This window comes from Planococcus citri, chromosome 5, assembly GCF_950023065.1.
Source record: "Planococcus citri chromosome 5, ihPlaCitr1.1, whole genome shotgun sequence".
Lineage (NCBI taxonomy): Eukaryota > Metazoa > Arthropoda > Insecta > Hemiptera > Pseudococcidae > Planococcus > Planococcus citri.
In genome coordinates, this window is record NC_088681.1 from 56,867,526 (window position 1) to 56,894,793 (window position 27,268).

Sequence of the window (27,268 nt, forward strand, 5' to 3'; positions counted from 1 at the left end):
AAACAATCAAGTGATAATAGATTTCAGATTTTCAGTTTTCAGATTTTGAACTTTTGAATTTTGAGATTTCAGTGTTTGAAATTTGAGAATTTGAGATTTCAGTGTTTGAAATTTGAGAATTTGAGGTTTTGAACTTTTGGATTTGAAGATTTCGGATTATAAGATTTCATATTTTGAGAATTGGGATTTTGAGATTTCAGATTTTCAAATAAATAAATAAAATAAATAAATAGATTCCAGTTTTTGAACTTTTGGATTTGCACATTTTGGATTTTGAGATTTTGGACTTTTGGATTTTGAGATTTCAGATTTCGAAATTTCAGATAATGAGATTTTAGATTTTAAGATTTCTGATTTTGAGCTTTTGGATTTTGCAAGTTCGGATTAAAATTAGTACCTAAATATAAGATTTCAGATTTTCCGATTTCCGATTTTGAGATTTTAATTAAGAGCTCATTTATTCGCATATTTTCCTATATGTGGGCCCTTTTGCATTGTGTGTGTGTGTGTTTTTTTTTTCATCAAGAAATAAATTGATAATCAAATAGGTATTATACATAGGTATTGAAATCGATCAGGGTAATCGCCTAGAAAAAAGTCTGTAGGGTTTGACCCAATTCAGCAGAAACTTTAGTTTTGAGTTGAAAATTACTCAGAAAAATGTTCAACTACGGAGGTGCCTCTGAAAAGTAGATGTAGGCCCTCAAAAAGGAGAATCTCCAAAAAAAAAAAAAAAAACATTTGGATAATTTCGTGTTTTAAAAATATTTTTTTTTCTTCGCAAATAAATATTTCGCATTACATAATTACCTATGCAAAATATTGACGGCAATAATATCAGTAGTTCCGTAAGTTCAATCAATTTATTTCAATTTTCAAAGCAAATCACATATGTGCATCTAAAATTCTACCTCTAAGCGTATTATCAGTATATTCGACTCTACCACTTTCCTTTACTTTTATTTTAAAACTCTTGATTCCCATTTGAGTAATAGCTGAACTTCCATAAGCAGTCATTGAAGGAGGAGGTTTCCTCTTCAGCACCAAATTACCATTAATTGAAATAAGACCATGACCAATGTTCATGCTGACTATTCCTTTCTTGAACTGCTTATCGTTCTTCTGTACAACTTTTCTATCGATACTAATCGCACCATTTTCTCCTTTTATCACAGTGATGATATTGTTGTCATCGTCGGCGTCGTCGTCATCATCTGAAGTCGTGATCTGATCTCCGGATATGGCAGCTCCATACTGGTCATCCACGGTGGATTTTATGCATGGAGGCTTCTTCACGACAATCCTTCGTCTATTTATTTTTTTCGTCTGATTACCGAATGATAATTCGAACTAGAATAGAAATGTGCTGATATTTAACACGAGATTTATTTACGAACATTTCAAATTGATCTTATCTGAAAAATTAGTAGGTAGGTAATAGGTATCCCTAACTTGGATGCACATTACTGCAATTAATAAAAAAATCACGGCAGGTTTCATAATTCTTCTGTTTTTTACACGAGCACATTAAAAGCGAAGTAACTTTAGAGGCTACAAAGTGAGAATTTTCAAACACAGCAATGCTTATTTAAGCGTTAACTCGAAAAATGGAAACATACCTACAGTTTTAATAATTTACTTACCCATAATGAACAAATGTTTTCGAAAAATTGTTGTAAAGCATAAAAATATTCATCTACCTTCATTCGTCATAAGAAATGAATGAAATTCTTTGTCTTTACACTACTGAAACACTTGCTCGTTAATAAAATAATGAAAAATTTTCACCTCTAAAAACTTCTTTTTTTAATTTTTATGCAATTTTAATTTTTTTTAAAAATCACACAACACAACCTGTAGGTAAGCATAATTATTCATGATCGGCTTCTTTCTTATTCAACAAATGAATAGGTCATTAATTCAATCAAACACTAGTCGAATACATGCAATCAATTTATTAGGTTCAATTTTTAGAGCATACTTACCCAAAATAATACCTATAAGTAGGTAGGTATATAAAAATCATAAATTTGCATTTATTTTGCCTCCACCGGTTTCATCATCACTATATTGAACCTGGCCATTCTTCTGCACTTTTATTTCAAATTTTTCGATTCCATCGTGGAAGATATTTGTGGTGCTAAAATTATTCGTCGAAGAAGGTTTTCTCTTCAGGATCTCATTACCATTGATTTTAATAGTACCATAATGTATGGTCACATGGACAGTGCCTTCCTTGAAATCTTTATCATTCTTCTGAACAACTTTTCCATTCACCTTGATTACGCCTTTTTCGCCTTTTATGATCGTCACACCTTTTCCACCATCGTCTGAAGAGGTCGAGTTATCACCGCTGGATTTTTCAGCGAGAGGCTTAGTGACAATTCTTCGTCGATTTGTGCTTTTGGAGCGACCACCAAATGATAATTCGCACTGCAAAAGGTAAATTCAGAAAGTTATTTTGAAGAACAGTTCAATAAATTATTATATCTGAAAAATGTAGATTTCTTTCTTACTTGGGTGCACAGGACTGCAATTAGTAAAATTATCACAGCAGTCTTCATTGTTCTTCTGGTTTTTTATGAGTCGAAGCAGATAAAAATATTGTTGGTAAGTACACAAGCAGTAGGTACGATGGTGTAACTTTCAACGCTGAAGAATGAGAATAGGTACTCAAAAATATCACGAAGTGCTGCTTACTTATATTACTTGAAAAGTGATGGCATACCTAGATATGTACCTACATCTGGAACAGTTTTCATAATGAACAAGTGTTTGTTGAACATATGGAAACGACATACGCATATTTTTTTTTAGAAACCTTTGGCAAATTTTCAAGTCCAAGAAAAATGTTCCATCACTTTTGATACACAGAAAAATAATAATTTACCAGACAATCCATCTCCTAGTTAAAAACTGGCAACACGTGCTCGTTAAAAAATGTCAAGTTTTCGCCTTATAAAAAATACCTAATTTTATAGTTTTTTGCTGTTTAAATTTTTGAAAAAATACATCCGAATGAATATTTTCAAGGACAATACTCGTATAGAAATGGAAATTTTGAAAAACTAGCAACTATTAACAAAATAACTTTCGAGCTGTCACAACACTCATCGAATTGAACGAAACCAAACTAAATCGAAAGAATATGTCCTAAAAGCACAGCACCATAATGTACTATCTGATGAAAATTTTAGATTTTAAAGTTCATTTTTGGTATTTTTTTGGCAACATTTCAAATTGAAATTTTGAAAAATTCAAGAAAACTAGTTTTCTATTGATTTTTCAACTTTTACATAAAATATTTCCAACTCAAAAAGAACCGGCGTGAATAATGATTTTTTACAATTATTGTCCTCCTCATTTTGAGAAATATAAGTTTGTTGGCTATCCTGAAGCCTCCATGCAAGTTTTCAGGTTCCTCAGGAAATTTCAAATTGATCTGAGAGTGGAAACAGTAAACATTGAGAGCTGTAACTTTGGTTCGTTTTTATGGGGCATTCTCTCGTAACAGTTTCAGACGATTATCACGACAACAAAATGCTGGTTCGAAAGTAATTTTTTTAACAATTTGTAAATTTCAGAAAAAATGAGAAACAAACCACGTTTTTTTTTTGCCAATAATACGTACTTATCGTCTTGTGTACTTTACATGACCATCCACTGGAAAAAAATTGCAATTTAAATGACGTTGTGGAACTTCTAGTGAGTTTTCATTTTTCTCCAGGAGTGATTCAAAATCTTAGTGTAAATTAAAAGTTCGGCGAAGTCTCCAAAATCCAAAACGACCGAAAGTAGGTAGGTAGTTTTGATAAGGAGATTAGATGAGTTGAAAAAAATTATCTAATTATTCACACTGGTTTATTTAAAAAAAAAAAAAAAAAACAAAAAAAATTAAAAAAAACAATGTATAAAAAACAAACAAATCGCCACAGAAAGTCATTTTTGAATTTTCGAAATTCTTAGAAAATCAAAAGGACATTATTTACAGCGTCTTTTTATGGAAAGGGGGATATATGACTGTACAATCCCACAATGTACAAGAATAACGGATTTGAAATTGAATTTGGCCTTCGCGGAGTTCAATTTTATAATGAGATGGAAGATTAAAATATTTAGGACCGAAATGACATCTGATTTGAACTCTGGAGTAAAATAAGGTAGTTTCTTATTGCCAAATTACCCGCTGAGAATTTCTTCTTTTCACGAATACATATTTTGTTAATGAAAGTTTCATTAAAACCTGCTCCTGGCGCAGAACTAACCATTGATTTGAATAATGATGAAGGCTGTTCAAAATGGTACATTCAATAAGTTCCCGTAGGTATCTCTACTATTAACGGAAAATAAACAGAAATGGTGCTTTAGTTTTCAAGATCAGTCTTTTTAGTGCCATATTCATAGACGTTACTAAGGGATTACTTGGGTAAGTGGTGAATTTTCATTCAGTTTTTCTCTTAAACGAATAAAAATTTCATATTTTTAAAATGATACGTAAATCGATACTTCGGAGTTCAATCTCTCAATTTATTAAGGGACAAATTTCAAAAATTCAATCACGTCTAGAAAAATATTGCTTCAAAATTCACCATTTGGCCCAGTGATTCATAAGTTACGTTTATGAATATAGCCCTTAATATTAAACCAATTTGAATTGAAACCATTATTTTCATTATCAGTATAAGTCATCATTTCACCGTTTGTCACTTTTACTTCAAACTTTCTAATTCCATATTAGTTCAAATACTGGTATCATTTTCCAGTTGCGTAGGCAAGGGAGGGACGAAAGGGACCATCACCCCTCCCCTGTGAGTGAAAATTATAAATGAAAAATGCAAAGATGGGCGTTTTTTCGTTTTATAAGCCCATTTTTTCGAAATATACATCTTCATTTTTATAAAATCATCAAACATCACGAAATGTTTTCAGAAAATTACCTCTAATTTATATTTTTCAAGCCTAAAAACCTGGTTTTATTGCCCTTTTCTTGAGAAGTTCCTGGCTAAGCCACTACAAAATCTTATTGAAAGCTCCAAATGGGTTCGAAAAAATGAACTTTGTTATTGAAAGGTGATTTTCGAGACTAAAACAAATGCTCTCACTTTCTAAATTTTCGGATAAATTCTAAAAATTAATCACAGTAGCTGAATTTTAGTCTATTGAAACCCATAGAATGTGCTCCTGCCAATTTTTTTTTTAAATAAGTATAAGTAGGTATACTTATATTGGAACAAATTATTTTAAATGATACAAGTAGATATCTAAGTACATATTTGGGTGGCTCTCATTTCCATTTTTTCCCCTTCAAGATACTTTATTCCTATCCTCAATTTCCTTATAAAAGATCTTTAATAGTAATGTAGGTAGTTCATAATTTTTAATTCTTAAAATTTCGAGAAAAAAGTTGAAAATTTATCGAAATTCATTAATGATATGTATTTGTAGTTTGTTTCACAACATCAAATAATAACAATTCAGGTAATTTCATCAGTTTATTACAATTTCCAAGTCATCATAAATACAACATATTATTCAAGTGACTTACAAGTGAGCATTCATAGTTTCACCCGGTTCAAGTCCATCATCGGTGTATATAATCTGACCATTCTTCATTACTTTCATTTCAAAACTACTGATTCCATTATTGGTAAAATTTGTAGTTCCAGTTTGAAAGACACGACTTGTCGAAGAGGGTTTCCTTTTAAGGATCGTTCTACCATTGATTGTTATACGACCGCTATAAATACTCACTTTGAGAAAACCTTTCTTGAACATTTTGTCATTCTTCACCTTGACTTTCCCATCAACTTTGATAACGCCTTTTTGGCCTTTTATGATGGTTTTATCCGGGTAATCGTTATCCACGTCGTCGTCATCTGATGTGATGAAGTTAACTTTGCTGTAGGTAGGTTTAATCCGACTGTAACTTCTTTCGAGTTTTTCCTCAAGGCGCCTTGCGTTGTTTTCTAGTTTGTTCGCATGTTCTTCTGCCTTTCTTTGCATTTTTTCTGCATTTTTTTGCATTTGTTCGGCCCATTTTGGCTGGTAATTGCCGGATGATAATTCGTACTGAAAGAAGTAGGACGATAGAGAAATAAAAATAAAGTAAATACGGGTAGATAGATACTTATATATAGCAGGTACATACACAGAAATCATTATACGAGTATTTTATGAATTTATGATTTCAACCCATTATTTTTTAATGGTTTGATTAAACCATTATTTTATAATTGTTTGATTAAAAAGTACCTAATGCAGAATGAAGATGCCTCTTACTTGAATGAATATTACTGCAATTAGTAAAAATATAGCAGCTGTCTTCATCGTTCTTCTGATTTCTCACACGAATAGGTAGTTATAGGTATCAACCACAACGTGTGCGCAAGTTGAAAATGTAGGTACTAACTTTCAGATTGAGAAGACTCAAGTATAAGTATCATGAAATTCTATTCATTCGTGCTTTCTTAATGAACAAGTGTTCGTAAAATATTTGGATAGAAGCAAAACGAATCATTATGCTCGCCTGTTCTGGTATTGAAAATTTGTTAGTAAATTTAGAAAAAAAATTGCCATAATTTTTCACAAAGGTATGTCTGAGTTAATACGGATTTTCGGTTCTCCCAAAAATTTTAACGTTAAAAAAATGACATTCAAGTTCAACTTGTTAAAATTTGTAATTTTGTAAACAGAAAGAGTCTTGACGTTATACTGCTATTTTTGTAGAAAATGACTTTCTTTTTTCTGGCAGGTACACCTGCACTTATTTATTATGTAGGTATTTTTTCTGAAATTTTCACGAATGGAGGTATCTTGTCTATAACCAACTCCGCATTAGTTTGTGGGCTGATTTCCATCTTCTAGACTGAATGAGCATATATTTTTCAAAAAGAACATACCTAATATTCCAAAAATGGTAAATTTGAAATTTTAAAAAATCCGCTCAAAATCAAGAAATCAATTCGTGCAGCAGAAATTTTGGTATTGGGGATTTTAGGCCATATGCTCTTTCCAAAAATCGCGATCCCATTCAAATCGAAGACGGAGATCTCGAGAGGTTTACTTATTAGCTGAATCGAGCGAGCGTGCGCTAAAAACCCTGAAACCAAAATTCTAGGCGCAGAAGTGCATTTTTGGATTTTTGGTGAATTTTCAAAAAATCTATCAAAACTACATAATTTTTAAATTTTTCATGATTTTTTCTTCAAATTAAAGGGTCGAAAAATATGTATAATTATTACTTTATTTCAAACTAGGTAACAAACTTTTGAAAATCATGTGACCAAATTTTGAAATTTTTAGAATCAGTTTCCAAAGTTACATAGCTTTCTTCAGTAGAATAATTTTATTATTTTTGAAGTGGGTATAAAAATTTTGAAATTATATTTTGAAATTTTGGAAGTCGGATTTTCAAAATTTCAGCAAAAATAATCCCACGTAGAAAAAGTACACTGGTGTCTATTGGAAAATCAGCAGTGTTTCTTAGTAAGGAATTGCCACTAGTGATTTACTTCTCCTACTCAAAATTATGAGTGATGAATTACTGCTGATTTCTCAGTAGAGTAGCACCACTGATTCACCTACGTAAATCAATGGTATTTCACTACTGTCTAGTATGTGTGTAGTAAATCACCACTGGCAATTCCTTACTAGGAAACACTACTCATTTCCAAGTGTGTGTCAGAAGTGTTTCACTACATGCTATCAGTATCAGTGGGGTGCAATAATTTTCAAAAATCAAAAAAATAGGGTTGGGTACTTTTATTTTGAATTTCCCTATCATCATTGTGATGCTCACGTCATGTATGATGTTTCCTGCCTATAACATTTTTAGTAAATTCCTACACCTATACCTTGCAGGGATTCGAACCGGGGACCTACGGATGTCTGACTATACAACCCTAACCACCTGACTACTAGTGCACTACAGTGGACAGGGCATTTAAAGAATATATTTGTTTGCAAACACTCAATTTCAACAGTTTGTGAATTTGAATGTTGAAACTTGAAACTATCAATAATTGGTGAAGTTCTCAAGAGTGTGGATTTCATTTTTGAAAACTATTTGATCCCAAACCTAAAATGAGCTCCAAAGAGGGGGGGGGAGGCTCAAAATTGCCAATTTTTTAAAGAAATGCGCTGTTGATGTCAAAATTTAAAATTTTAAAGGCGCTGAATCAATTTTTGAAGACCATTCGACCCCAAACCCCAAAATGGGCTACAGAAGAGGAGGTATACAAAAGTACAAAACCAAAAATTATCAAAAAAAATATATATGGGTATCAAAATCTCAAATTTATGGGTTCAGAATTCATTTTTTAAGACAATTGGACCTCAAACCCTAAAATGGGCACCAATGGGGGAGGTACAAAATTGTAAAATTTTTAAAGAAGTACATTATTGATATCAAAATTTGAGTTTTCAATGGCACAAATTCCATTTTTGAAGACCATTCTACCCCAAATCTCAAAATGGGTTTCAAAAGGGGAGGTATAAAACCAAAATTAGTAAAAAATTTTGAAAAAGTATGTTATCCTGTGTTTTCTTAATGTTACTTAAGTAACAGATTGAATAAATATTACTACTACTACTATTGATATCAAAATTTGAGTTTTCAATGGCCCAGAATTAATTTTTGAAGACCATTCAATCCCAAACCCAAAAATGGGCTCCAAAGCTGGGGAGTTACAAAAATGAAAATTTTCCAAAAAAGTTCAATATTGGAGTGAATTGAAAATTTGGATTTTCAATGGTGTAGATCAAACTTAATTTTTGAAAATCATTTGATTGTAAACCACAAAACGATATTCATAGCGGAGATTCAAAACCAAAAATTAAATTTTCTTATATATTTGGACACAGAATTCATTTTTGAGAATGATTTAATCCCAACTTCCCAAAATGGACTTCAAAGGGCAGGTACAAAGTCGATTGGTATCAAAATCGGGATTTTCAATGCCCAGAAATAATGTTTGAAGATCATGTGACCCCAAAACCCAAAATGGGCCTCAAAAAGGTGTAAAATTGCGAATCTTCTCAAAAAAAAAGTACAATATCGGTATCAAAATCTGGATTTTCAATGGCACAGAATTTTTTGTTGAAGATCATTGGACCCTAAATTTGAATCTGCAGTCCTTCATGTTCAAAATTGTATACAGGGCAATTAGTTTATGACATTACTGGTAAGGTGTACGTTTATGTACTAGTAAATAACTATTAGACCATTACTGTTTAGTAGGCAAACATGAGTGCGGAGTGGTGCATTGTGTGGTAAATAATTATTGATGTGTAGTAAAAAACTACAACACATCTACTGAGTTGTAGTAAGTAACTACTGAGCCATACTACTCTGTAGGTGAACATCATTGTTGAGTGGTGCATTGAATGGTGAAATATTACCAATGTGTAGTTAAAAACTACTAATCTACCACTGAGCTGTAGTAAATAACTACTGAACCACTACTACTAAATAGGTAAAGACCATTGTTGAGTAGTGTATTGAATGGTGAAGTATTATTGAGTAGTAGTCAGAAACTACTAATCTACTACTAAGCTATAGTAAATTACTGCAGAAGTCATACTGCCCTGCAGTGCAACACTACTGTCCAGTAATGAATCAAGTACTGAAAGCACTACTGATGTGGTGTGAATTACTACTTAGCACTACTGTTAAGTACCTAGTGAATTACCACTGCCCCCCGTAAGTTTTTTCTGCGTGGGAAACAAGGTTGTAAAAAAAAAACTAATGATTTGAAGTTTTTAGAATCTTTCAAAATTTGATTTTCAAAATTTTGGTAGGTAGGTAGGTAAGTATGCGAAGTTATGAAAAAAATGTTGACACTGATTTTGAAATTTAAGAAATTTTGAGAATTTGGTTTTCAGAATTTTCGCAAAGAAAGCTATGAAACAAATTTTTAAAAAAAAACTTTCATCGGCTACGTTTTTGAAATTTTTTGAAAATCTGATTTTAGAATTCACGTTTTGATACTGTAGACTCCAAAAAATCTGCTGGAGGCGACAGAACGGTTCGAAAATATCATTAATTGACTAGAGAGATCAAAAATAGCATGCTTTTGTTTCATTATCATGTTTGCCAATGATGAATTTTTCAGGCCTCAGAACAACCACCGACTCGAAAAGTCAAAAATCAAGAACAAACCAAGTTTTAGCCTTCGTGTCCATTTTAACAAATTTTAATTTCGTTTTTAAAATGTGAAATGGAACAACTTTGAATTTTTAAAAATTCAGCAAAAAAACCGAAAAATAAACTCCAGCTTTTGAATTTTTTTTTTGTGGTGTAATTTGGCACCCTATTTCGATTTCCCTTTATTCGGTTCAAACATTTTTATGCTGCTGGGCACAATCCCCTTGTAAAGGTCAACTATCATATAGGTACTCACTACTCAATACTGGTCGAATAAACTTTACTCATCTTGAAAAAAATCAGAACATTCAATCAAATTATGTATTTTTTTATATGAAGAGTGATATTCCAAAACTCGCTTTGTCCATTTTCACAACTTTTCAGGAGAGAGGAAAAACAGTTTCCCTTTAAACAGGTAAATTGGCTTTTTTAGGCGAGTTTAGCACTTTATTTGGGTGGATTTATGATGTAGGAGTGTAGGTATACATTTCATCCACGAAATACTGCTGAAAAAAATTTCAATAAAAATGGACAAAGCGCGTTTTGGAACATTATTTTTTTTTTAATTTTTAGTGAATTGGCTATTTAGGTGAGTTTAACACCTCATTTTGGTAGGTTGATGATGTAGGAATGTGAGTTAATACTTCATCTACCAGGTACCACTGCAAACCCAACTTTGATAAAAATGGACAAAGCGAATTTTGGAATATCACTCTTCATATGTACCTACATTTTGAAGTAGGGTACTCCACGTCAATTAGACTAAGAAGTGGTATGGGGGGTCGACCATTTTTTTGAAATTTTTTCTGTGGATAGACCTTTTGAAGGGATGACCAATACCGCAAATCGCAGCCGTGTAGCCCTTTTTCAAAGGCTGCTAAGGGGTGTCAAAGTTTTTAAAAAAGTTGAAGAAACCCTTTCACTCGAAAAAAAATCAAAATTCGAAAAAATTCAAAAAATGAACGAATTTTAATTTTTTCGCGACGAGTTTAATTTTTATCAACTTTTTCATAAAAAACGTCAGAAAGAGGTCAAAATAAGACAACTGAATAAATTGAAACTTTTTTTGATGTTTGGAATTTGAAAATTTAATTTTTTCGAATTTTGATTTTTTTGTGATGAGTTTATTTCATCTAGTAAAGGGAATTTTTCAATTTTTTCAACGGATACGTAAAAATAGGGGTCAAATGGGGACAACTTCACCACTCAAAACTCTTTTTCATGTTTTGAATCAAAAAATCACATTTTTTTGCAAACTTTCAATTTTTTTAAATTGACTTTACGACATAATGCCATCCTTATTTTTTGATATGTTGTTCAGCATGAAACGTTGTCCATAATTTATTTTTTTCAGAATTTTTGAGAGTCGGAACGATATGAAAACTGCGTTTTGAAACTTTTTAGGCTAATTTTTCGTACGAAAAAAAGTGGCAACACTGATTTTTATGATATAACCAAAAAGCCTTCCAAAACCTCTAACTATTGGAAAAAATTCCATTTTGGTAGGTATCGCAGTTATCGAGTTATCCATGCACTGCTGAAATGGATGATACATATTTCAAGTTCACTGAAAACTTTGACACCCCCTAGCAGCCTTTAAAAAAGCGCTAGAGGGCTGCAATTTGCGCCATTGGTGATCCCTTCGGAAAGTCTTTCTACCGGAAAAATTTCAAAATCATTGCTGACCCTCCCCTTACCACTTCTTGGTCGAATTGACGTGGAATGACCCAGTATAGGCCTACCATCCATAGTCTACTCACATCGCACTTTTGAGCATGAAACTCGCTACTTCGTTTCACTCTGATCAATTGCAGGAACGGATAACTTCCAGTGTTGAATTTCGGCGACATCTCGTTGTAAATCTTTCAAAACTTTTGCATTACATTCCTCTCCGAAAAAAATGCGTAGGGTACGAGAGTAAAAGAAATAGTACTCGATAACGGGATGTTCACAAAATCGCAACTCTGCGGCCATGCCTGAGAATCTTGTTTTTGGAAGGGCTATTAGTTTATCGATAAGTACGGATGGCGGTTCGGGGTCTGTGAAAATATCCGATGAAAACAAGCTCGCTAATTCAGGATCGAGGGTGGAAGTATCTGGTGGTGGATGAGAATTAGATTCCAATGAACGCTTGGCTGAATGGATGAAAATGTTCACATTTTCAAGTCGAACCCTACACCGCAACAGTGATCGTAGAAGTTTAACGAAAGGTATGTAAGCTGGAGGAAATCTATGATTCATGCATTTGATTAATCCGTAACATAAATCCTTATCGATGTCAGTCATAGTGCGGTATTTTAATTTCCATGCTTTTTGACGTAGGTATTTTAACGGATCACCCTGTGTGAATATATCGGGTGATAGAATTTCACGCAATTGTGGCGAGAAGTCTGGTGATAAAGGATCCACATTTTCCAACATGGTATTCTGTGAGTTCGCTGAAAAGTCTGAATCTGTGTTGATTGAAACGATCAGTTTAGCCTGAAATTGAGTGTGGTTTCAGTACAGAAATTTATTTCGTGGTAGGTATATAATGGGAGACATAGCAAGAATTTGGTTTACTTACTGCAACAAAGATTGCCACAGCTGCTTTATACATTGCAGCAGAGGTTGCAGTATGTAACCGGTCCTGTTTTTCAACTTGTGGCGATAATGAACGAAAATTATTTACGGGAATTCGGAAAGCAAGCAACAATGTAGGTCTATACACAAGTGTGAGCCAAACTGAAGCGAAAACAGTTTCGTGTACGTATTTTTCAACACATTATCATAACTTATGGTCGTTTAAATGTTTTTCAATTTTCCGACAAGAGAGATCAATAAATACTTGTTCACTTTGAAACTTCCAATAAATTAAATTTTCTCTCATTTTTAGTCGTTTATGTCTCACGTAAGGTACCATAATTCATAAAATATCGATTGTGCATCGTTAGTGCAGCTAAATTAAAAATCTTTAATAAGCCTTAATGTGAGTATTATATTGTAAAAACGAGGACACTTCTTGATACTCTGACGAGGTAGTAATCCACGAGATTATACATGTGAATATGTGAATAAGCCCAAGGTACCTAAACTTCGCGGTGTGATCAATATTAAGGACAATTTTTAGGATCATAGTTGACGGTTTTATAGGAAGCAGTATGTTCAAGTATGGGATAAGTAAGTATGGATGAGAAGAGGAATGAAACAAGGTAGATAGGAACGACTTACAAAAATAATCAGGAATGAAATGAAACCTTTTCACACCGACATAATTATTTTTCAACTTTCAATTTCCATCCTCGAAAATAATTAAATAAAAAACCTTCTCCAGTGAAGATCCCATCTGTAAATTTATAAAATTCGACAGTTGAGTAATTCAAATCAGATTCGAACTTTTAATACTTTTCAATTTTAAAACAAATGAATTCATTTTACACTTTCGAGTTTCGAACAAATATTAAAAATCAACACATTTCAAATGAAAAATAACGTCTGAACATAGTCAGATCAACCCAGCTTAGAGGTCTTATGAGTATGAATATTTATCGATAATATCGATACTTCACAGCATCGAAAGGTATCGACTGAGTATCGATATTTACGTTTTTACCTTCTTATCTCCATTACCTACCCTTTTTAGAGCTTTTGCGCGAAGCGCGAAAAAACTCTATTGTAACCGCTTTTTCATGGTCGTCATCGTAGTCATTGTCGTCCACGTGTAGATTTTTAAAATGCTAAGCAATAATGCAAAAATTAAATTCCGATTTCAATTCAAAACTTTATGCAAAAATAATTAGCTACGTTTATTTGTTTCTAAATTCCGATTTCAATTCAAAACTTTATTGTAGATAATATTGATATGAAAATGAAGATAAGACGGTGAGGAAGTAGGTATGTAATAAGCCAAAACTGAAATTGTAGGTAAGTATAACTTTGACGGGTTACTTTCATTTTTTTTTTTTCAACAACGAAAAACAAATCGAATCGGTGAAGATTGTAATTTTCCAAAATAAAATATAGGTAACAATATTTTCGTGTAGCAAAATTCCAAAGATTATTTTGAATTTAATTTTATAAAAATCGAGAATCTTTCTAAGTATCTATACAAGAATTGAAAGGGTAAATTCAGAAAAATTAATAATTTTTCAAAATAAAATAAATTACGATATTTCGTGTATTGATCATACCATCAAGATTTGTTGAAGAACTATTCAAAAGCATACAGCATTAGAATTTAGATCACCCAATAAGCAAAAGGTAAATGCAAAAACTCTCTTGCAATCAGCGAATAGCTGATGGCTTGTTTGGTTTGTAATTTGTTTTTGAACATTGATGTAATTTCTGTCAAGAAAAAAATTATACTTATTTACATATTATTGAGTTCTTTCCATAATTTGTAATAGATTATGAGCAGTGGCGTAGCCAAGGGGGCAAAGGGGGCCATGGCCCCCCTTGCGAGCGAAAATTTGAAAGAAAACATGCAAAAATGGACATTTTTTTGATATTTGGACCCATTTTTTTAAAAAAATTTTGCTCTCGCTTCGCTCCATGCAGTAATTTTGCCTTCATTTTCATGAAATCACCACACATTACGATAGGTTTCCAGAAAATTACCCCTCATTTTGATTTTTCATGCATAAAAATCTGGTTTTGCCCCGTCCTTGACAAAATCCTGGCTACGCCACTGATTATGAGCAAAATAAGTGGCCATTGAAGTCAATTGGAATGTATCGATACTTGGGGAAAAAATATCGATATATATCGATACTGAAAATTGTTCAAAAATAAGACCTCTAACCCAGCTTTACAGTCTAGACAACGCACTGCTAGCTAATAGTGAAAATATACTGAAGGTTCAGAAGGTTTGATAACTCTCTGTTAGCCTCGGAGGTAGCGCATCGAACTGATCCGATAGAGTGCACTACTAGCAGCAGTGCTGCCACTGTGAGGTACCCCAAATTCCCTCTATAGCTACGTGGAAGCTGCAGGCACATCACCCCCCCCCCCACAGTACAAGACGTAGTATAATGTTAGAGATCCGAATATCGGTTTATAAAATTATGCTAAAGTCAACTTCTTAAATCAATTTCCATCATTTTCGAGCAGATTTTGGAGCTTTCAGCAAAAGTTGACTCTTCTCGAGGGATTTCAAATCACTTCGAAATGCAGTTTTTCCCAGGCTAAAATGTCAAATTACATACATTTAAAAAATAATGTTATACAGTGGAGTCTCAATAACTCAAACTCTGTTAATTCGAAAACTCCGATAACTTGAAGCAAAGTCTTGTTTCCCTTCATAGTCCAGTAACTTTAGCATTGAATAGTGAATCTCTAGGTGGCAAGCTTATTTTTGGTATACCCGTCCATTTTGATGTCCTGAAAACGAATCCGAGGAGTCTCCTACTGTGCCGGGTGAGCTTTCCTCCAAATTGTGGATCTTAGCCCCCCAAAATCGGTTTTTGGCCAACGTATCGAAAAATATTGACTATAGCAAAAAAATGATTGAAGAATGTTGTTCTACGTCAAATTTCCGATCTATTGATCTATCAACTATCTTTCTCCCCCCAAGGGGGGGGGGTGGGGCTGGAACCATTCAAATGTGAGGGGTTTTCTAAAAAACACAAAAAAGCTATCGGCTCATAAGAGAGGTGAAATGGCCACCGAGAGCGTTCGAGTTGATACAGCATGGAAGGTGGGTCCCATCGAGAAACCTCCGCGTGAAAAATTTCAGATCGGCACCACCTCCCCTTTTTGGGGAACCCCCCTTTTCTGTAATTTCAATACCAATTTTCTCAGCCCCATTTCAATCGATTTTGAAAATTTTTCAGTATGTTATGTATATTCATAGTAGGCATCTCCACAAAAATTTTCAACCCCCTCCCCTCATATTTACTCCTCAAAATAGCGTTTTTCAACTTGTTTCATTATTTTTAACAATAGTATAAATTGAGGGAGCTATGTGCTGTGGAGAGAGCTAGATGGGTGTAGCAAAAAAACTGACGTCAAATTCGTGCTCAGCGGTATCTAATCATAAGAAAACGACACCCTACTCATTAATACTTAGTTATTTTCCCCGAAATTTCCATTTTACCCCCAACCCTCCCCAAGACACATTTTCACACCATTTTGAGGGGTAAATATGAGAGGAGGGGGTTGATTTTTTTGCTAAAGTTACTGGACTATCAACTCTCCATAAGACTCAATGTAACATTCACTTCTTTACCTTGAAATAAAAATCCCAAAAACTCCGATAACTCTAAGTAAAATTATCAGGGATGGAAGAGCAGGGAGGGAGCCGGAGCCAGAGTCTGAAAGAGCCAGATTTTTTGAGGAGCTAGAGCCAGAGCAAAGAGCCAAATTAATGAAAGTGCAGAAAAACAACAAGAGCGCATCGCTTTATGTTATTAACATTGTTCAGTCCCGATCTTTTATATCTGCGGTGATCATAGCTATCATCCGCATACCTCGTCGTCATTGTCATCCTTCTCGCATCCTCGTATGCTCGCGTCGTCGCTGTTGACGCACTTGCACTCCTTCTCATCATCCTGGTTCTCCTTGTACAGACCATATAGATGTTTGTTATACACCTACGCAGCTATAGCGATGCTCGCGCCGCCACATACGCTGTTGCTTGCTTCTTTTGCAAACCAGTCCGTTATCCTGCCTTTTTCTCGTCACGCGCCTTGCCCCGCCACCTTCTGTTGCCATCCTCATGCTCCTTTCTCTCGTTGCTTGCTCTATGAACATGCAAATATTCACGACACATTGTAGTGTAGTAAGTTAGTCTATATATTTTCGTCAACGTGTACACATGAACGAATAAAGGCTCTTAACGTTAGCCTCGGCCTTTTTATTTACCTCGCGCTCGCGACTACGTTTACGAATGCCCAACCTACGTTCGGGCCTATCTACGACTGCGGACGATAATACCCCCGCATATCTCATTGCATAGAAATTCCGTCGATTGGTTATTGTGATTGAAGCATCGGATATTGTTATAATTTTTAAATAATTTTAATGTGTTTTTTTTTGCATTTTAAAATAATTTTTGAATGTTTATAATACCTTTTCATCAATTTTTTCCTAATTTTTCTGAAACTTCAGAAGCTTTTTCTGATTGACATAGCCTAATTTTTAATAGGTATACCTACTTTCTTTGTAACGTTTTTGTTTCAACCTATTTTCAATACTTTTTCTCGCAATTTTTGCGTAATTTTAGTTCAAAATGACAACACAGTTAGTTAAAAACTGATCATGTAAAAATTTTTGACAAAAAAATTCACTTTTTTCTAATTGGTTGGTGTTATAAGTCGCTTTATATTATTAAATTGGGTTGGAACAACCGTTAATAACATTAGGTAGTTTTTACTGTATCTTTCAATATTTTTGCTAAATTAATGTGAAATATTGGGAAGAAAAAATTTTTTCACAACTCGAATTTATCCAAAAATAAGCAATTTACAAATTTCCAACCGCTCAATAGAACCTTAAAAGTGGACTTGGATTTTGACGGCGGTAGAGTAGGTCGACGCAGCATCTCAAATACCTAGATACATTCAAGTTTCATTTGGATTTTGCCCATTTTTCCAAAAACACAGGGATACCTGTAAAGTTGAAAAATTATCTGAATAACTTTAAACTTAGAATGGAAGTCTTTGCTGAATTTTGTCACAATCCGTCAGCTTTTTTTGTGGTGATTTTCCCTTATGTACGTCCAAACGAGCAACTTGACCGAAGCGAAGTGATGAGCCCCTCGGGGGGGGGGGGGTAACTATGCTCAGGTATAAATATACCTATAGGTATCTAAAAACATCGCAAAATTTTGAGAGATTATTTAGATAGGCAGTTAATTAAAATGAAAAAATATTACGATTCAACATTTTTAATTAGTACAACACTTCCTAGTTATCTTATCGCTCTAAATTTTTCAATTCGATTTCGTTAAGATATAAATACCTGATTGCATTTTTTTGAATTCAGTATTCACTGTACATTGTACGAATAATCCACCACAAGGATTTCATCTTGAATTTTTTCATCTTCTAGTGCAGTTGTTGATCTATTGCAGTGAAGTGTTTACATCAGATAATGGTGAAAGTGACATTGTGTCGTTTTATAACATGGTCGATATTGTGTCATTTCATAACATGGTCAATGGTGTTTCTCATAAATGTTTCTGGTAAGGTTCCTACCTATTATAACATTTTACTTGCTTATAAGTGGACAAATCTGATCATCACTTTCACTTTACAGAGTCACGAGGAGATGAATTTGATGTTGATGAATCTGAGCAGCAATTTCATCAACCAACCAACGTAAGTACCATTTGCAATCCAATAGGTAATGTCATAGTACCTATTAGGTACATAATAATCATGCAGCAATGCAGCATGTTGCATGCTAGATCTGAATCTTTAATTTTTTTTTTGTACCAGCAAAACGGTAACAATTTTGGTCGCTATGTTAAACATCGCTCTACCCCCAGCCAACGAGCAAAACAACAGTGGAAGCTTATGTTCGGCATTAGCAAGAGAGAACGGAAGATGTTAGCACAGGTTCCTATGCACGTGCGAAAATATTATGGAGTTTCGACATTTGATTTTAAAATGTAACAGAATTATTGATGAACCGTGATCATAATGACCAGTGATTGAATAAGGAGCGCTATTCCAGCTGAGGCTCGCTGAAAACTTCTATTTTGTTTTTCCAAGTAGAAAAAAACGTTTCAAATTGTTTGTATGCGTGTACTATTGCTTTAAAAAAAAAAAAAAACTTGCATTGGAAATTATGTTTAAGTACAACTTATCATAATTTTTTACAAGAATATTTTCGATGAAGTATTCTCATAATATTATTAAGATACCTAGGCTACTTACAAAATTAAACTGATTTTCAGAAAATAATTTCGAGATTTACTTTTCTCTCCCCCCCCCCCCCCTTAAACAACTGAAAATCAACGGGACATTTTTCCATTATTTAAAAAAAAAAAAATCGTGAAAAATCAAACAGATACATAATTTATTTTGGTAGGTAGCTTGAATTTTCATTCTGAGCGAGACTTGGTGAAAATAACAAGAAATAGCATGAAAAATTTACCAATGAGCAGATGGCAAAACTGTCACCACATTTTTCTCCAATCACCGAATTTAAAAATCAACAAAACTTCGTGCCAGGTCAGATTAAAAGAATTGAACAGAAGAAAAAGCACATTTACCTGGCACATGTTGAACAATATAGACCAAGAAAATTCAAAATTACGAATCTGGTTCATTATTGAAGATATTGAAAACACTTGTTCGTTAAGCATAGTATAGCAAGTGTGTATAATTACCCAGTAGAAGGAACTTTTTTTTATAAAAGCTAAGAAAACTTTGTAAAAAGTCAAGTTGAACCCACAGACAGCTAGGTAAGTTAGGTACTTTCTTCGAAGACTGCAACTGAAATCCATTCCGAAGAAAACCATGAACTGTAAAATTTTGATCATAAGTTTTCTAGCATTATGCTGCATTCAGGTAAATAGCCTACATGAGAAAATCAAATTATGATATCAACCGCATTTCTATACCTACATTTATTTCATCGATCAACTCACAAATTGAATTTCAGCTCGTCTTAGCCGAAGACAAAGATCAACCAAGGCCACGCAGAGGTAGATCAGCCAGTCGACCTCGTAGATCTACTCTTAGTTCATCAAAATCTCTCAAGAAATCTCCACCATTGAACCCGGCAATTCCTGGAATTAATTTCGCAACCACCGAGTCTTCTCTTCCAAATGATGACAAAATGAAGCTACTGGAGCAGCTCAATCATATCCTTGACGTTCTTGACGGTGGAAAACCAAATGCAGGTCCACCAGAAAATGTCAATGTCGCTGAAGGCATACCAATGCAATCTGCCAAAAAATCTACCATCATCGAGGGTCGAGATAACAAAATTCTAGTCGATGGAGTCGTCAAATACGCTAATGCTTTCAGCAATGGCGACGTTCAGATTAAAATCCGAGATGGTAATTTCTACGTGAATAATAATTTGGTTTTGAGGAAAGGTTCTCTCGACTCACTCAAATTCATCGTTTACTCGAGACATACGTTCGATTATAAAGGAGTGACTTGGTTTACGTGGGAAATTAATCCGAATGGTAGATGGAGTTATAAAGATAATAAACACGGTGAGGCAGGTATAAATTATTATACTAGCATATATTTCTAGGCTGATATGATTTAGGTAGCTGGAGATGTTATAAATTGATAAATACATACATAAACTTTGATAAAGTCTCATTTTTGTTTTAGGTTTATACATAGATTGATTTTTATATAGGTGATTGGATGCAATAATTCTTGATCTAAAACTTGTTTCAGTTGGTTGGAAACTGACACTGAAAGGTGATTAAGTATTAAGTTACCAAAAATTGGTGTTCTGAATTATTCTAAAATCAAAAATATTTCCTAAGTAGGTATCACAACTTTTAATATTTTTCTCTTAAACACCGTGATAATTATTTTTGATTTTCTAGTTCAAAATTTTTGCGCCACGTTTAATATCCAATTCAAAAATCAGGACTTTAAAATTAGTTCGCTCCATCTCTCATTAGATCTGATAAGTAAATTCAACAATGATGAACAAAATTTCAATAATCCCCTGCAATTTTTTCCACCAAAATTTCGCATCGTCTATCACACATTCTCTCATTAATCCACTCGGGACATACGTAATAATCTTGTAATTATAAACACCCCCCAAAAAAAAAAAAAAAAAAAAAGAACGTCCACCCACAAACAGCTGTGAAAAATGTTTAGATCAATTTTCAAGATTTATACGATTCGCACCCGAAAATTAATGAGTTTTTAACGAGTGAAAGGAAATTTAGAAAAATGAAAAAACAAATAAACGTGAACATTTCCACACCTGTTCATTAAAGCTTTTGTGTCTTCATCTAACGTAGTGTACGAGAGAGAATTCAACATATTGTTGGGAATTTCTTTCTAGCCACCTGTACGAGTATTCGACTCTTGTTCGTATAGATATAGGTACCTACTTCTTGGCAGAAAATTAAACCGTTACCATTTATGGAAACATTTTTATCAATTTTAATTGCTGCAGTTTGGCTTAACGTAAGTGCAACTTTTCATTTTTTCGCTTCACCTTTAGTAAGTACCTATAACATGTTTTTTAAATAAGTAAAATCAAACCTGACAAACCACCTCGACACAATCTTGACAAAAAAATAGGGTCGAGTTGGCTCAAATTTTAAGTCGAATTTAGACCAATAAATTTCCTTTTCATCATTTTTTTCGACATAAAATCTACCTATTCTCGAACATTATTGGTATAAAATCGACCCAAATTTACCATCTAGCATTTTTCATATTGAGATATCGCCACATATTTTTTGTCGATAATTTGAAGATTGTGTGTAGTTTATTAGTCAATTTTTCAACACTTTCTTGTGATTTGATGCAAAATCGACTCAATATCTGTGACGACGGTTTTGAGTACTTTTATTGACACTTTTTTCTAATCAATTTTGTGTCGAGCCTGTGAAAAACGACCTTAAATCTTCAGAAAATCGCTCTTTGTATTCTAGTGCATATTTATGCAAATTATACAAAGTATTATGTGAATTGATATTTGAAATGATTTGAAGGTAAAATCCCTACACCTCGACTCCACCTTGACTTTCCCATGACTCAAAAATTGGGTCGAGATGACCCCTTAGAAATGAAGTTAAATATTATAACACTTCTTTTCTTCAACTTTAATTTTATTGGAAAAACTACTTATACAGTTTGCTGCACATTTTATCTGCAAGTAGTAAATTGTATCAGTGATGAATAATTGACATCTATTTTTTATCAATTTTTGGTCTACTTTTACTACTTCTGTGCTGAAAATCAACCATAAAATTTTGAAGCGATTTTCATACCATTTTCATTTCTCATCAAAAAATAGTCAAAATCAACTTCAACTTCAATGTCCAGAAAAAATTTTATATTTTTAAGAAAAAAATTGTTGAATATTTTGAGTCAAGTTTTGACTATTTTCAATTCATCAAAAAATTTGATGAAAAATTGATTCAAATTTTTAAACTTGAAAAAACTATTGGTTACAACAGCACAAATAATACATTAATTTTGAATCAATTTTCACGCCATTTTCATTTCCAAGTGATCATTGGGTTAAAATCAACTTCAGCTTTTATCTAAATTAATGTCTATTTTCAAGGCAAAATCGATAAATATTTCATATCAAGTTTTTATTGTTTTATCATTTTGACAAAAAATTGATGAAAAATAGATGCAACTTTTGATTTAAAACGTTACCAAATAGATATAATACTTATTACAATTTTGAAACAATTTTAAATCGATATTTGATATATTTTCATTTAAGCAAAAAATTGATGAAAAATCGATCCAACTTTGGAATTGAAAAAAGGTATCGATTATGATATCACAAATTTTGAATGATTTTGAATCAATTTTCTCATCATTTTTATGACTTAGTAAAAACCGACCTAAAACTGACTTTAATTTCTGTATGCATAATTGATGTCTACAGAGAAAGAAAAATCGATGAACATTTGCAGTCAAGTTTAGGCCTTAAGCATGAAATCGACCTAAAATTGATTTGAATTTTCAACATGAAATTGTCACAGATTATAGCACTATAATGTAGGAAGATTTAGGATCAAGTTTTCATCAATCTTACATTTTGTTGAAAATTGTTGAGAACTATCAGTCAATTATTTTGATATTTTTTGTCAATTCTCAAAATCGTCAAAAACATGATTAAAAGTATCCGCTGATTTCTACTCGATCAAAACTCGACAGCGGTCCAAGGTATCTGAATTGGTTTACATTTTCAATTTCTTGTGATCCGATGTTGATTTTGACCACTTTATCATCTCCTTTTGTAAATTTCATCACCTTGGTCTTGCCTGCATTTATTTTCATTCCGTATTTTAATCCTGCACTGTTAATTCGGTCAATCATTTTCTGCATCTCTGCTTCTGTCCCAGCAAGGATCACTTTGTCATCTGCATAGCTTATTTCGTTTATTCTCTTGCTGTTGATCTTGAATCCCATTCGTTCGATTCGCGCTTCCCTCATTATTTCTTCTGCATACACATTGAACAATCTGGGTGAGAGGGGGCATCCTTGCCTCACACCCCTCTTTATTCCACATCCGTTCTCTGAGTACCGAATTCCAATCTTGATGTTAGCGCTTTGCTCCCAGTACAGGTTCTTGATTATTTGCAGGTCTTTGTCATCGATATTGTATTTTTTCAGGATCTCCAACATCTTCTCATGGTTGACACGATCAAATGCTTTTTCATAATCGACGAAGCAAGCATGATTTCCCTATTTGCATTCAGTGCTCTTTGAATGATCACTTTCAGCAGGGCAATTGCATCTCTCGTCCCTTTTTTTGCTACAAAGCCATATTGTGTTTCACTTATATTTTCATCTTGAGTAGGTAACTGACTTAATAATTTTTGAGGCATATCATAATTTTGAGACAAACTGAGAGAAGGGTGGAGTTTACTGTTTGACAACTTTTCAGACTAAACTCTCGTAATTAAAATGAAAGAAATCAGGAAACGGTGGGAGATAATGGAACCCACGATGAGATGGAAGGAAGAAAGAGAGGGTTTGAAATAACCCAAAATTTGAAAAATCAGACTTCATTTTTTATTTCAACCACATTGATTTTTTCAAATTCAAAAAAATTATGCAGGGGTTAAAAAAAATTTAAAGATTTGTTGAAGCATTTCAAAGCTCTTCATACAAGTCAAAGGTTCTGAATTGAGGCAAATTTTCATAGTCTTCAAAAATTTTTCACTAAATTTTATGGCAAAAAAATCACCATGGAAACAAAATGCTCAAAAATGTACCTACGTAGAGTAAATACTGATTTTCAAAATTTTAATGCATTCAACTTTCTGCTCTCACCTTCCTATGATACAGTCTAAAATTCGTTGATCGGGAAATGCACTCGGTATTTTGAAGAACCCCATTTTTAAAAATCAAACATTTTCAGAACATGATTCCTCAAGGAATGTTGATCTCCTTCATCAGAGGCCAATGTTGAAAAAAAAATGTCGAAAAGAAGTACGAGTATAGGTACTTTTAATTAGGTAAAATCTTCATTATAAACGGAAATTCATTATTTAGAGAAATTTTGACGGAGGAATGAAATAAAAAAGCAAAAAAAAAGGTCATTTAATTTTTTCTAATTTCTCACATTTTTTGGAAAGGAGATACTTTGATGAATTGGGGAGAATTTCTTTCTCAAAAAAAAAGCTCATTTTGATAAATATTCAGAGAACATTTTTCGAAAGATCTAGAAAAAATGTCCACGAATTTCGTTTTAAAATATGAAATTCAAAAAAGATCGTCATGTGAGCTTTGTAGAGGGAAACATAAATTATTTAAGGCCCTGGGCAAAGTTCTTTCCTTGAAAAAGTCATTCAAGGTAGACGAATTTTTTGACGCAGAGATTGAAAATTTTCCATTGACAATTTTAACTTGATTTCCAGTCGAAGGCTTGAATTCTAAAGGAATTATTTCATCATGAATCCAACAACTTTCAAAAATGGAAGCAACAAAAAAAAATTGTAAAAAAAATCACAAGAATAATTACTTATGTAAAGTTCTGCACTCGGATGAGTTATTACCACTATAGAATAAAAGAATCTCACTTCGTAGCCAAAAGAACAGCTGTGAAAAAATTCCAAATTTTTTCAATAACATGATGAGTAAATACGAATAAAACATCTTAATTTTGGAGGAGGGGGTAGGGTGAATAAAAATTTCGAAATCAAACCTGCGTTTGGAATGAGTTGAGGATCGAATTACAATTCTTTTTCGCTGACTTGAGCAAATCCTTTCACTACAGAAACAATTGGCGAATCCGTTCAAAAATTACCACAAAATTATGAATAAAGTTAATTTTATTCAGAAAAATTTTCGGATTTTGGAATAAAAATTGCAAAATTTGTCAACAGTTCTCTGGCATCACTTCTGAGTTTTCCAGTTTTTAAAAGACTAGCTGGGACCATACCTAACCAAATTTTCACTCGAACACTTTAATTTTCAACATTCCAGATCCAATTTCCACTCGCACTAGGCGATTCCAGCCCATCGCCAGTTATCTACATAGCGAAATGTAATGGAAACTCATACACAGTGGTAAAAAATCGAGTCTACGATGGTTCCAAAGTCCTCTATCGAATACCACCCGGTACTAAATACCACCTACAAGGCTGCACCCTGTACTACGGCGATGAACCAGCTTATAATATTACAACCAATAAACGTTACATAGGATCTTACCCAAGAAAACGTAAAATACCCCAACGAATATTGTACGTCGAAAATGGCAAACTGATCAAGGTTAGAGAAGGGCGAATTTACATAGGAAAATTTCGAGCTTACGAAGACGATGATTTGAAACGAGGCAAAGCCCACATTTACCAAAAAGATGGCAATTTGTATATAAACTCGCATGTGGTCATGAAAAAAAATCCATACCAGCCGAAAATAAAAATACCAGACATTGTGAATCTGAATTTAAAAGATGCGAACGAATTCCAAATTAAAATGAAGAAAAGTCATATACTTCAGTACAATGATAAACGAGGCCGCGAGCAGATATTTATGAATATCGTTCATAGTAAATAAACCTCTCTCCAGTGTTGCTTCTTTTTTATTATTAACAAAATCTTACGAGTAAAAGTGCCTAAGTTTGAAAAAAAAACCAGGACTTTTTGTTTGGAAATTTTGGAACAAAAAGAGAACTCTTTAAACAGATGAGGCGAAAATCAATTATTTTTTGATGTTCGGGATGTGAAAAAGGTGAAAAATTATGAACTTATAACTTTAGAAAATTAGAGTGCCGCCCCCTCCACCCCCCCAAAAAAATTGACAAAAATTGACCAGGCCAGGTGTATTTTATAGAACGTAGAAAACCTCCTCAAATACACCACGTGAAATAATGAGAAACAAAAGAGAAGATGAAAACAACCATCGTTACTCGTAATATTAACGTGATTTTTCACAACATTCGATTATCCGTAGAAAATATGCAGGTGTAAAAACAAAGTGGATGAAAACCTCGCTGGTAAATAATCTGAAATCGAATTAATTATTTTTCAAACAAACGTTTTCTAATGAAGTTCATTTATTCGGTCGCTTATTTTCACACCGCACATTTCCATGTACCGATTACCTACCTACCCATTCTATTTTTTGCAGCAAACCACCGTCGACTGAGATCCATTTAAATTGTAAATTGAGTAAATCGCATCAACAGCATCGGTTTCCAAGATTTAATTTTCATTACTCGCTTAACGCTGCTCGTATTACTTCGTCTGATTCTACGTACCTTGATTCTTCATTTTACATTACGTGGGTTGGTGAATCTATAACTAAGTACGCGTATACTAATGGAAGTGACAATTCGATTCATTTTTCGCAATCCGTCTGAATATTTACATTTTCGATACCGTTGTTACGTACCGTTAATTTTCAATTCCGCGCGATCGTGGTTTTGAATAACTGACGTTAAAATTCGTAAATTAATTACACCGATACTTTCTGCGATCTGATTTCCATTTAGGTCAATTTGGCATCTGCTACTTTTCTCTTTATTTCTTCCAACGTTACACGAAAGGTAGGTACCTACCTAATAGAAATTACTGTCTTTCCAACGGACTGGATAATTAGTACAATATGAAAATATTCGTGAAATATTTTATGCAATTTTACCCAGATCAAAATTTGTATACTTTTTTTGATAATTTCTTGTTGAATTCAGCTCATTTGGAAATATGTTTGCATTACCTACTTAGGTATTCATAATAATTATAAAAGGACACATATGCATAGACATGGGCACAAATTTTTCATATTTATCAACCAAATCTTACCCAGGTCTGGATTTGGATTTTCTCACGGTTCCTATAGTGAAAATATCTTGAGTTGGTACCCTGAAAAAGAGAAAAAATAAAATAAGCGATGAATGAATTAATGTCAAAAATTTGTTTCTGATGAGTACGAAGAAAAAAATCAGTAGTCAAACAATTACAAAACCATGAGAAATACTAAAAATGTATAAGTAGAAGAAAGGGGCAATGAG

At 33.2% G+C, this 27,268-nt stretch overlaps 1 protein-coding gene and 1 long non-coding RNA gene across 2 annotated transcripts; both read left to right on the forward strand.

The window, feature by feature from the left end:
* The first annotated feature begins 18,076 nt into the window (after positions 1–18,076).
* On the forward strand, positions 18,077–20,384 carry LOC135848280 (uncharacterized). Its single transcript, XM_065368159.1, has 4 exons — positions 18,077–18,305; positions 18,380–18,441; positions 18,562–19,638; positions 19,733–20,384. Exons 3-4 carry the CDS (start codon positions 19,588–19,590, stop codon positions 20,333–20,335), a joined length of 654 nt encoding a protein of 217 aa, XP_065224231.1. The 5' UTR covers positions 18,077–18,305; positions 18,380–18,441; positions 18,562–19,587; the 3' UTR covers positions 20,336–20,384.
* Positions 20,385–21,103: 719 nt separating this feature from the next.
* LOC135848171 (uncharacterized) lies at positions 21,104–25,828 on the forward strand. Its single transcript, XR_010559322.1, has 2 exons — positions 21,104–21,240; positions 25,237–25,828. It is a non-coding gene; the product is annotated as an uncharacterized LOC135848171 (long non-coding RNA).
* Positions 25,829–27,268: the final 1,440 nt, after the last annotated feature.